General features: G+C 55.0%; 3 protein-coding genes across 3 annotated transcripts in view; 1 reads left to right on the top strand and 2 right to left on the bottom strand.

Moving 5' to 3' along the window:
• Positions 1–8094, bottom strand: part of LOC140468689 (reticulon-4 receptor-like 2) — a gene marked incomplete at its 3' end in the record, with an annotated part of 9520 nt that extends 1426 nt beyond the window's left edge. The window contains exon 1 of the mRNA XM_072564763.1: positions 8049–8094. Within this exon, the coding sequence (XP_072420864.1) occupies positions 8049–8094 (46 nt within the window). The remainder of the gene's footprint in view (positions 1–8048) is intronic.
• The window catches only part of LOC140468458 (uncharacterized), a 1057462-nt gene extending 1047529 nt beyond the window's left edge, over positions 1–9933 (top strand). Inside the window, exons 8-9 of the mRNA XM_072564547.1 lie at positions 8535–8646; positions 9532–9933. Coding sequence (XP_072420648.1) covers positions 8535–8646; positions 9532–9566 — 147 coding nt within the window. The 3' untranslated portion in view covers positions 9567–9933. The remainder of the gene's footprint in view (positions 1–8534; positions 8647–9531) is intronic.
• A 752-nt stretch (positions 9934–10685) lies between these two features.
• LOC140468456 (uncharacterized) overlaps positions 10686–12699 on the bottom strand; it is a 170964-nt gene continuing 168950 nt past the window's right edge. Inside the window, exon 6 of the mRNA XM_072564544.1 lies at positions 10686–11390. The gene's annotated coding sequence lies outside the window, so the exon portion shown is untranslated. The remainder of the gene's footprint in view (positions 11391–12699) is intronic.

Here is a 12699-nt window from a genome sequence, read left to right as displayed (position 1 = left end):
AAACCCCAACACCCCCCCCTACCACCGACTGCTCCAAACCCCAACACTCCCCCCACCATCACCGACTGCTCCAAACCCCAACACCCCCCCACCACCGACTGCTCCAAACCCCAACACTCCCCCCACCATCACCGACTGCTCCAAACCCCAACACCCCCCCACCACCGACTGCTCCAAACCCCAACACCCCCCCCACCACCGACTGCTCCAAACGCCAACACCCCCCCACCACCACCGACTGCTCCAAACCCCTACACCCCCCGACCACCGACTGCTCCAAACCCCAACACCCCCCCCCCCCCCCCCCCCCCCCCCCCCCCCCCCCCCCCCCCCCCCCCCCCCCCCCCCCCCCCCACCCCCCCCCCCCCCCCCCCCCCCCCCCCCCCCCACCCCCCCCCCCCCCCCCCCCCCCCCCCCCCCCCCCCCCCCCCCCCCCCCCCCCCCCCCCCCCCCCCCCCCCCCCTCCCCCCCCCCCCCCCCCCCCCCCACCCCCCCCCCCCCCCCCCCCCCCCCCCCCCCCCCCCCCCCCCCCCCCCCCCCCCCCCCCCCCCCCCCCCCCCCCCCCCACCCCCCCCCCCCCCCCCCCCCCCCCCCCCCACCACCGACTGCTCCAAACCCCTACACCCCCCCACCACCGACTGCTCCAAACCCCAACACCCCCCCACCACCGACTGCTCCAAACCCCAACCCCCCCCACCACCGACTGCTCCAAACCCCAACACCCCCCCACCACCGACTGCTCCAAACCCCAACACACCCCCCCACCGACTGCTCCAAACCCCAACACCCCCCCACCACCACCGACTGCTCCAAACCCCAACACCCCAACACCCCCCCACCACCGACTGCTCCAAACCCCAACACCCCACCACCACCACCGACTGCTCCAAACCCCAACACCCCCCCACCACCGACTGCTCCAAACCCCAACACCCCACCACCACCACCGACTGCTCCAAACCCCAACACCCCACCACCACTGACTGCTCCAAACCCCAACACCCCCCCACCACCGACTGCTCCAAACCCCAACACCCCCCCACCACCACCGACTGCTCCAAACCCTAACACCCCCCCACCACCGACTGCTCCAAACCCCAACACCCCCCCATCACCACCGACTGCTCCAAACCCCAACACCCCCCCCACCACCGACTGCTCCAAACCCCAACCCCCCCCCCACCACCGACGCTCCAAACCCCAACACCCCCCCACCACCGACTGCTCCAAACCCCAACACCCCCCCACCACCACCGACTGCTCCAAACCCCAACACCCCCCCCACCACCGACTGCTCCAAACCCCAACACCCCCACCACCACCACCGACTGCTCCAAACCCCAACACCCCACCACCACCGACTGCTCCAAACCCCAACACCCCCCCACCACCACCGACTGCTCCAAACCCCAACACCCCCCCACCACCGACTGCTCCAAACCCCAACACTCCCCCCACCATCACCGACTGCTCCAAACCCCAACACCCCCCCACCACCGACTGCTCCAAACCCCAACACCCCCCCACCACCGACTGCTCCAAACCCCAACACTCCCCCCACCATCACCGACTGCTCCAAACCCCAACACCCCCCCACCACCACCGACTGCTCCAAACCCCTACACCCCCCCACCACCGACTGCTCCAAACCCCAACACCTCCCCACCACCGACTGCTCCAAACCCCAACACCCCCCCACCACCGACTGCTCCAAACCCCAACACACCCCCCCACCGACTGCTCCAAACCCCAACACCCCCCCACCACCACCGACTGCTCCAAACCCCAACACCCCCCCCCACCACCGACTGCTCCAAACCCCAACACCCCCCCCCACCGACTGCTCCAAACCCCAACACTCCCCCCACCACCACCGACTGCTCCAAACCCCAACACCCCCCCACCACCGACTGCTCCAAACCCCAACACCCCCCATCACCACCGACTGCTCCAAACCCCAACACCCCCCCACCACCACCGACTGCTCCAAACCCCAACACCCCCCCCCCACCACCGACTGCTCCAAACCCCAACACCCCCCCCCACCACCGACTGCTCCAAACCCCAACACTCCCCCCACCACCACCGACTGCTCCAAACCCCAACACCCCCCCACCACCGACTGCTCCAAACCCCAACACCCCCCCCCCACCACCGACTGCTCCAAACCCCAACACCCCCCCAACACCGACTGCTCCAAACCCCAACACCCCCCCACCACCACCGACTGCTCCAAACCCCAACACTCCCCCACCACCGACTGCTCCAAACCCCAACACCCCCCCCACCACCGACTGCTCCAAACCCCAACACCCCCCCCACCACCACCGACTGCTCCAAACCCCAACACTCCCCCCACCACCACCGACTGCTCCAAACCCCAACACCCCCCCCCACCACCGACTGCTCCAAACCCCAACACCCCCCCACCACCGACTGCTCCAAACCCCAACACCCCCCCACCACCGACTGCTCCAAACCCCAACACCCCCCCACCACCGACTGCTCCAAACCCCAACACCCCCCCACCACCGACGACTGCTCCAATCCCTAACACCCCCCCACCACCGACGACTGCTCCAATCCCTAACACCCCCCCATCACCGACTGCTCCAAACCCCAACACCCCCACCACCGACTGCTCCAAACCCTAACACCCCACCACCACCGACTGCTCCAAACCCCAACACTCCCCCCATCACCGACTGCTCCAAACCCCAACACCCCCACCACCGACTGCTCCAAACCCTAACACCCCACCACCACCGACTGCTCCAATCCCTAACACCCCCCCACCACCACCGACTGCTCCAAACCCCAACACCCCCCACCACCGACTGCTCCAAACCCTAACACCCCACCACCACCGACTGCTCCAAACCCCAACACCCCCCCCACCACCGACTGCTCCAAACCCCAACACCCCCCCACCACCACCGACTGCTCCAAACCCCAACACTCCCCCCACCATCACCGACTGCTCCAAACCCCAACACCCCCCCACCACCACCGACTGCTCCAAACCCTAACACCCCCCCGCCACCGACTGCTCCAAACCCCAACACCCCCCCCACCACCGACTGCTCCAAACCCCAACACCCCCCCCACCACCGACTGCTCCAAACCCCAACACTCCCCCCACCACCACCGACTGCTCCAAACCCCAACACCCCCCCACCACCACCGACTGCTCCAAACCCCAACATCCCCCCATCACCACCGACTGCTCCAAACCCCAACACCCCCCCCACCACCGACTGCTCCAAACCCCAACACCCCCCCCGCCACCGACTGCTCCAAACCCCAACACCCCCCCCACCACCGACTGCTCCAAACCCTAACACCCCCCCCGCCACCGACTGCTCCAAACCCCAACACTCCCCCCACCACCGACTGCTCCAAACCCCAACACCCCCCCCACCACCACCGACTGCTCCAAACCCCAACACCCCCCCACCACCACCGACTGCTCCAAACCCCAACATCCCCCCATCACCACCGACTGCTCCAAACCCCAACACCCCCCCACCACCACCGACTGCCCCAAACCCCAACACCCCCCCACCACTGACTGCTCCAAACCCCAACACCCCCCCACCACCGACTGCTCCAAACCCCAACACCCCCCATCACCACCGACTGCTCCAAACCCCAACAGCCCACCACCACCGACTGCTCCAAACCCCAACACCCCCCCCCACCACCGACTGCTCCAAACCCCAACACCACCACCGACTGCTCCAAACCCCAACACCCCCCCATCACCGACTGCTCCAAACCCCAACACCCCCCACCACCGACTGCTCCAAACCCCAACACCCCCCCACCACCACCGACTGCTCCAAACCCCAACACCCCCCACCACCGACTGCTCCAATCCCTAACACCCCCCCACCACCACCGACTGCTCCAAACCCCAACACCCCCCACCACCGACTGCTCCAAACCCTAACACCCCACCACCACCGACTGCTCCAAACCCCAACACCCCCCCCACCACCGACTGCTCCAAACCCCAACACCCCCCCCCACCACCGACTGCTCCAAACCCCAACACCCCCCCACCACCACCGACTGCTCCAAACCCCAACACTCCCCCCACCATCACCGACTGCTCCAAACCCCAACACCCCCCCACCACCACCGACTGCTCCAAACCCTAACACCCCCCCCGCCACCGACTGCTCCAAACCCCAACACCCCCCCCACCACCGACTGCTCCAAACCCCAACACCCCCCCCACCACCGACTGCTCCAAACCCCAACACTCCCCCCACCACCGACTGCTCCAAACCCCAACACCCCCCCCACCACCACCGACTGCTCCAAACCCCAACACCCCCCCACCACCACCGACTGCTCCAAACCCCAACATCCCCCCACCACCACCGACTGCTCCAAACCCCAACACCCCCCCACCACCACCGACTGCCCCAAACCCCAACACCCCAACACCCCCCCACCACTGACTGCTCCAAACCCCAACACCCCCCCACCACCGACTGCTCCAAACCCCAACACCCCCCATCACCACCGACTGCTCCAAACCCCAACAGCCCACCACCACCGACTGCTCCAAACCCCAACACCTCCCCCCACCACCGACTGCTCCAAACCCCAACACCACCACCGACTGCTCCAAACCCCAACACCCCCTCATCACCGACTGCTCCAAACCCCAACACCCCCCACCACCGACTGCTCCAAACCCCAACACCCCCCCACCACCACCGACTGCTCCAAACCCCAACACCCCCCACCACCGACTGCTCCAAACCCCAACACCCCACCACCACCACCGACTGCTCCAAACCCCAACACCCCCCCACCACCACCGACTGCTCCAAACCCCAACACCCCCCCACCACCGACTGCTCCAAACCCCAACACCCCCCCACCACCACCACCGACTGCTCCAAACACCAACACCCCCCCACCACCGACTGCTCCAAACCCCAACACCCCCCCCACCACCGACTGCTCCAAACACCAACACCCCCCCACCACCGACTGCTCCAAACCCCAACACCCCCCCCACCACCGACTGCTCCAAACCCCAACACCCCCCCACCACCGACTGCTCCAAACCCCAACACCCCCCCACCACCGACTGCTCCAAACCGCAACACCCCCCCCTACCACCGACTGCTCCAAACCCCAACACCCCCCCACCACCGACTGCTCCAAACCCCAACACCCACCCCCCACCACCGACTGCTCCAAACCCCAACACCCCACCACCACCGACTGCTCCAAACCCCAACACCCCCCCCCACCACCGACTGCTCCAAACCCCAACACCCCCCCCCACCACCGACTGCTCCAAACCCCAACACCCCCCCCACCACCGACTGCTCCAAACCCCAACACCCCCACACCACCACCGACTGCTCCAAACCCCAACACCCCCCCACCACCGACTGCTCCAAACCCCAACACCCCCCCCACCACCACCGACTGCTCCAAACCCCAACATCCCCCCATCACCACCGACTGCTCCAAACCCCAACACCCCCCCACCACCGACTGCTCCAAACCCCAACACCCCCCCACCACCGACTGCTCCAAACCCCAACACCCCCCCACCACCGACTGCTCCAAACCCCAACACTCCCCCCACCACCGACTGCTCCAAACCCCAACACCCCCCCCCACCACCGACTGCTCCAAACCCCAACACCACCACCGACTGCTCCAAACCCCAACACCCCCCCACCACCACCGACTGCTCCAAACCCCAACACCCCACCACCACCACCGACTGCTCCAAACCCCAACACCCCCCCACCACCACCGACTGCTCCAAACCCCAACACCCCACCACCACCGACTGCTCCAAACCCCAACACCCCCCCACCACCACCGACTGCTCCAAACCCCAACACCCCCCCACCACCGACTGCTCCAAACCCCAACACCCCCCCACCACCGACTGCTCCAAACCCCAACACCCCCCCCCACCACGACTGCTCCAAACCCCACCACCCCCCCACCACCGACTGCTCCAAACCCCAACACCCCCCCACCACCGACTGCTCCAAACCCCAACACCCCCCCACCACCGACTGCTCCAAACCCCAACACTCCACCACCACCGACTGCTCCAAACCCCAACACCCCTCCACCACCACCGACTGCTCCAAACCCCAACACCCCCCCACCACCGACTGCTCCAAACCCCAACACCCCACCACCACCGACTGCTCCAAACCCCAACACCCCCCCCACCACCAACTGCTCCAAACCCCAACACCCCCCCACCACCGACTGCTCCAAACCCTAACACCCCACCACCACCGACTGCTCCAAACCCCAACACCCCCCCCTACCACCGACTGCTCCAAACCCCAACATCCCCCCATCACCACCGACTGCTCCAAACCCCAACACCCCCCCCTACCACCGACTGCTCCAAACCCCAACCCCCCATCACCACCGACTGCTCCAAACCCTAACACCCCACCACCACCGACTGCTCCAAACCCCAACATCCCCCCATCACCACCGACTGCTCCAAACCCCAACACCCCCCCCTACCACCGACTGCTCCAAACCCCAACACCCCACCACCACCGACTGCTCCAAACCCTAACACCCCACCACCACCACTGACTGCTCCAAACCCCAACACCTCCCCACCACCATCGACTGCTTCAACCCACCACCACTGGCTGCTCCAAACCCCACCACCACTGGCTGCTCCAAACCCCACCACCACTGACTGTGTCATCAATACAGCATTTGACTGAGTATGGCATCAAGGAACCCTAACAAAAGCAAACGCAATGGGAATCAGTGTGAAAACTCTCCACTGGTTGGAGTCATACCTGGCACAAAGGAAGGTTGCTGTGATCGATGGGCCATCACTGTTCCTCACTTCCTCATAATGCTAGGTCCAACCATCTCTGGCTGCTTCATCCTGGATCCCATGAGCTTTGACTATCATGATCAATGTTTCATGTGGAACCTCATCAAAAGCCACATTAATATTGATCAACTGCACATTTCCCATTGATTCTCATTGTTAACTCCACAGACCATTCAATGCTAAATTTCTCACAACCTTTTAACAGATCTGTTGCTTTTCTAAATGGAGATTGATCCTTTCCCTATCTGTAGGGAGGGAGAGGGAGCAAGAGAGACAACAGGATCAGCATTTTGGATGCAGTAAACCAAGTTCTGATGGAACTGAAATGTTTCTTTCTCCATGGACACTGCCAGTTTCGTCAGTCTCTCTGACAATTTCTGTTTGAGATTTTATACTTCTTGTGAGTTCATGAAACAGTGATTACAAATACTAGGCCATGCCTGACCTCCTGCCTTAGATTACTTTTCAATGAATTTGTACAATGAGTCCTTCTCGTTCTGGCCCAGGGTAGAAGTTGGCTCTGAATTCAGCTCCAATGTGCTCCTCGAGGCAATGCTATAGACCTTCTGGCTGATTAGTTTGAAGACTGTCTCCACTCAGTTAAATTAATTCTTCATCGGTATTCTGTGCACCCCACTTATGGATCAAATAGTGGGACAGGGTAATTCCAAATTTCTTGTCTGAGTGATTTTAGGCTTCTGTTCCCATAGATTCTCACAATGGAAGCTCATCACGTGACCTGACCCTACAGTGGGCAGGATGTTCTTTGGAGAGTCAGTACCAATTCAATAAGCCACATGGCCTCTTGCCACGCTGTAGGGAATCGGTGATATTTTTTCCCACCATTAGTTAGGCTCACTGTCAGCAGTTACTCAGCCTGACCCTTTCTCCCTTTTGAAGCAGTGGTAGCTGTAATCTGGTTTTCTGGCACCTCACCTGGAGGTAGACAGGATTGAAAAAAAATGGTTACAGCCTCCATTATATCTTGCTGCACTAAGCAGCCTGGGCTGCATTCCATCTAAGTCATGGGGATCTATCTGCATTCAAGGTGTTAAATCCTAGCCCTTCCTGTCCCCTGCTAAGCCCTGTCCTTTCCTTAGTTTACCTTTTGCTTTTTCTGTGTTTGTGAAATGTCTTTGGTAGATAAAAATCAAAAGAACACCTTTATTTTATGCCTTACCTTTACTTTCATCCATGCACTTTAAATACCACTTTGCGTTCTGCATTGTCAGTGTTGGAAACAGAGAAAGTACTTGCAAGGGAAGATGAGTGAGACAGAGAGAGGGAGAGCATGCCAGGGAGTAAGGGGAACAGATAGACATCACTTTGGGTTAAAAGAAAGCGACAGGGAGTGGGGTGTGTGTTCAATTGATGAGGTCATGCTTCAGACATATTGCAAAAGTGCTGAGAGATTCGGTGTTGAGGAGGAAGGGGGCATTAAGTTGCGAGAGAAGATACTTAGGAGATAAGAAAAGGATAAACAACTGCTTGGAAATACAATAGAGACAGTTCTTTGGAGGAAGGGGTAAAGGGTGTTTTGTGATGAAACCTGTTGCTAGGGTTGGTTTGTTGTCCGGTGATTTTGAGGGAATGAGGTGGAAGAGTTGAGGTCTCAGACTGATAAAGGTTGGAGTATGGATGGGGTGTCTCATTTTGTGTTTTATAGGTGGGGCCTTTGGTGTTAGTGTTCTTCCTCATGATGCTGTGTGCACTGGAATTTGTCATCGCCTCTTTGGTTTTGTTCCTTCATTGTACACTCATTATCCATGATTTTCAAGGTAAGATAAAGCTGGGAAGATCAGACAGGCCCAGGTTACCTGATCTTGCCCTCTACTCAGTCCCTCAGCAGCAGATTCTTCTGAGAACAGGAATAGAGCAGGTGGGCTTCTGATAATTGCTTCCAGTCTCACCCTTTGTCTTCCTACTGGTCTTGTAAAGTCCTGACCAGTGTTCCCATTAAAGATGCTGATTCCAGGCAAGTGGTGAACTTGTGAATGTGACATGTTGCTGTTTAATTTGCATGGACCTTGCATGTCAGAGGCACAAGGGCAGAAACTTCTCATCAAACTTTAATGAATGTTCTAATGGAGAGCAACAGGCTGAAAGTTCAGCTTCTTGGACCAAGCTTTTGGTCACCTGTCCTCAGATCCAATTAAGTGGTTTGAATTTTGTTCAATAATCACTCATGAGAGGTGCCTTGGTATGTAAATTTATTATTTTCAGGGGTTATGAGCATCGTTGGCAAGGCCAACATTTGTTGGCTATTTCTAATGCTTTGTACTGCCACACTATTTCAAAGGACAGTGAAGAGATAAAAATATCACAGAGTCTCCAGTAAAGGGAAATAGATTTTCTTCCCGAAATGACGTTAATGAACAGATGTGTTTCTGAAAAGATTCCATTGTGGGATTTGAACCTGCACCCTAAATATTAGTTACACTGCTGGATTATTAATCCAAAAGCATCATCACTATACCACTGTCTCACTTGGTGTAGAATGGTCAGCAGCATCCTGTAGCTCGCAGGATTAGCTCAACTATGGATGTGAGGAGCTGCTCTGCACCAAGGGCTGCTGGGAATGGGTATGCAGGGGGTCACATTCAAACTGTACTGAGCTGTATTTATTAAATAATACTAAACCAGCTTCAATTTAATCCTTTTAGTGGCAAGTTCCCATAAAGCTGTAACTCACAATTGAAGTTGGCCTCCCACTGCTTAAAGAGCCAGGAAGACTCTCTTGATCTCCAGAGACACATGGATTTAATTAAGATAACTGTCACTGCACCATGTCCAAGGCTTTGAATTTGCTTCTCCAGTACAATGTCCAAGCTGAATGGGCGTTGAGGTCACGTGAATGGATGGTGAAATTACTGAGGAAATGAAGGGAGACCAGTGCCCTACTGCAGGTGGGATATTTACTACATAAAGGTCCATGTCCTACGCCCATCTTTTCTAAGTTCCTAATGGCAATCAGACAGAATGTTTCCTTTTAAACCAAAAAGGAGACAGCCATGTGACACTGGATTTATGAACTATCTTTTAACTAGGAGGGGAAGCCTCTTAAGATCTGTAACCTAAACAATGTTGATTTTAAGAGTTTAATTAAAAAAATGTTATCCACAAAAAGGAAAGTATTGTTAACATTTTTTTCAAAATCACTCTTCATTTGAGAGCTCACTATATTGAATGGCCTTCTCCTATGTCTTATATAATTGGTCAGATTTACAGCCTAAATGTTCTATACAGCTGAATTATGGCCAGTCGCAGTTAGTTTCTAAATGTATTACTGTTTATTTCATGGCAGCGTTATGTAATTAACATAAGTAATTATTACAAAGAACACATATGAACAAGTGGGGGCAGGGGAAATTGAATAGCTCGACATTTCACGGTCCAATAAACAGAAGACGATTCTTAAAGATATTTTTTGGTGTGAGGCTAATTTCCCAAATTACTTGGGATGGACACTGTGTCGATAACAGTTGTACCCCTGCAGCCTGATGTTTACCTCCTGCCAGCACAGTGGCACTCTTGACTTGAAAGAATGAACTGCCTGTTGCAGGAGCTACAAATAACTGTCTGTGGTAAAACCATATAATGTCAACAGATCAATGATTATCTCTCCACCACTTGCACCCCTCCCTCTCCTCAGAACCTTTTGGGTTTTAGCAGTCATGTTGGACAATATGTTCATACCACAGGAATCACCAAAGTGAAATGGGATCATAAACCTTCTGGAGACCATCCTTGTGCCTCCTTTTTGAGGGATGATAGTACAAAGAGACAAAGGACTCTTTCACTCCTTTTATTACCCAGTATCAGCAACAGGCACCCCCGATCAGATGATCCCCATATCTGCCAAATCTTAGCCAAACACCATCACAATTTTCACATTTACTATCCTCCAGACCAATGGAACAACAACAACAATTGGTGCTGAATTAGAAGCAGTTTGATGTTCTCATGGGTACATGAGCTCCTGACTCATCCTAGGATTCTATTCTCTGTGGCTAGATCTGACTCTTCAAATGGAGAGTGAAAACTTGGGAGGGAAGGGAGTGAAAGTACTTGCTCCAAAGATGGATGTGAGCGAAAACAAGCAGGGAACAGTTAATCAACGGCGAAAAATGGGAACCCGAACTGAACCCAAAGGTGGTGAGATGGAGTGGAACACTTCATATTTGACATGATTTTCTCTACCTTCTGGGGTTGAAAGATGAGCTTTTTGATTGGCTATGCTTACTGAGTACTGCCAGTCTTTAGCCTGCACCTCCAGTTCATTTGACAATCTCTGCTCAAAGATGCCATTAATTTCTACTAGCTCTGGACCAAGAAGTTCGAGTCTGCTGTAATATATTGCCAGTATGATCATCATCAGAGAAACCAACACTGCTGTCCAGACCCAGATCATATCATCAATGTTGTGGTGTTTAGTTTTGCATCAGGTTCCTGCCTGTCTTCTGTTCTCCGTTAAGCATGACAGTTGTACAGCTTCTCCAGCTTTCAGCTCTCGAATCTTCCTCTGTAGAAGAATTGAAGACATGGTTTATGTAAACTTACTGCCACTTATTATCTTGGTGCTCTTCCTTTCTGCTGATGACTGCTGAATTATAATGATTGGAATAATTCACTGAAATTATTTACACATAAACCTTCACGCTCAGCCCAGGTTTTAACAGGAGACGGTAACATCAGCCAAAAAAACCCAAGAGATTCAGCATAGACTGTGGCAAGAGTTGGAACCTTGGTGGTGTCTTGTACACTGAGATACTCTGGAGCACAAACGGAAAACATGATTCAGAGGAGCCAGTATTGGACTGGGGAGGACAAAGTTAAAAATCACACAACACCAGGTTATAGTCCAACAGGTTTAATTGGAAGCTCTGGCTTTTGGAACGCTGCTCCTTCATCAGGTGGTTGTGGCAAACACAATTGTAAGAAACAGAAAACAGATTTTAATGTCCAGAAGAATTCTGTTGTATATCAGAAATGAGGGAGAGGAGTGGACTCGGAGTGTGGGGAGGTGGCTTCCAAGCTGATGTTGGGTTGAATGGGATACTTTATGGAAACATGATTGCAACAGGACATTGGTACAACCAAGGGCTGGGAAAAGGGGCGAGCTAAGACTCAAGATGTGTTAAGTCTGTGTATGTTTTACACTGCCTGACACTATAAGCTATACACTATAAAAGCAGGTTACAACAGAAGACCAACAAAAGTCAATTCCAATATAACGTTCAGACATGGAAAATGTTTTGACCCTATGTGCCAAGTGAATACAGAGGGATTAAACTGGGAAAATGCTGGAGGCTTGGTAAGTATTGAGGGATAGACCTGTAAGTTTATAATAGAACATTTCATCAACACAACATCAAGCCCTGAGCTATTCTCAGCCACTATTCTGATTCCAAGTACAATAAAGAATCACTTTATGATATAGCACTGAAGAGGCCTACTTGCAATTATTTGGACAAATTAACATTTCAAAAAAACAATTGTGAATGGGTGTGGCATGAATGTAATTACAGAGCAGGGCTGCTGGGTAACCACAGCTGGGAACTTAATATCCAAGGGTATTCAATAGTTAGGAAAGACATGTAAAATGAAAGGGAGATGGCAAGCATGGTTAATAAAGGATAGAATCAGTGTCATAGTCCTCTTCCTGCTGCTAGAATTGCATTTGAGACCATCTGTTTTATTGAATTTTACTGAAGACCCATCCATCTTCCTTTCTCACCTATGTTTTGAGGGGTTTGGTCCATAACTCCCAATCTCGATAGCAGGCAAAATTCTATCATGTATCATTAAGGATGCAATAACCAGACACTTAG

Source organism: Chiloscyllium punctatum, chromosome 47 (genome assembly GCF_047496795.1).
Source record: "Chiloscyllium punctatum isolate Juve2018m chromosome 47, sChiPun1.3, whole genome shotgun sequence".
Classification (NCBI taxonomy): Eukaryota; Metazoa; Chordata; class Chondrichthyes; order Orectolobiformes; family Hemiscylliidae; genus Chiloscyllium; species Chiloscyllium punctatum.
The sequence above is the reverse complement of the archived record's forward strand: the minus strand, read 5'-3'. Positions and strand labels throughout refer to the sequence as shown.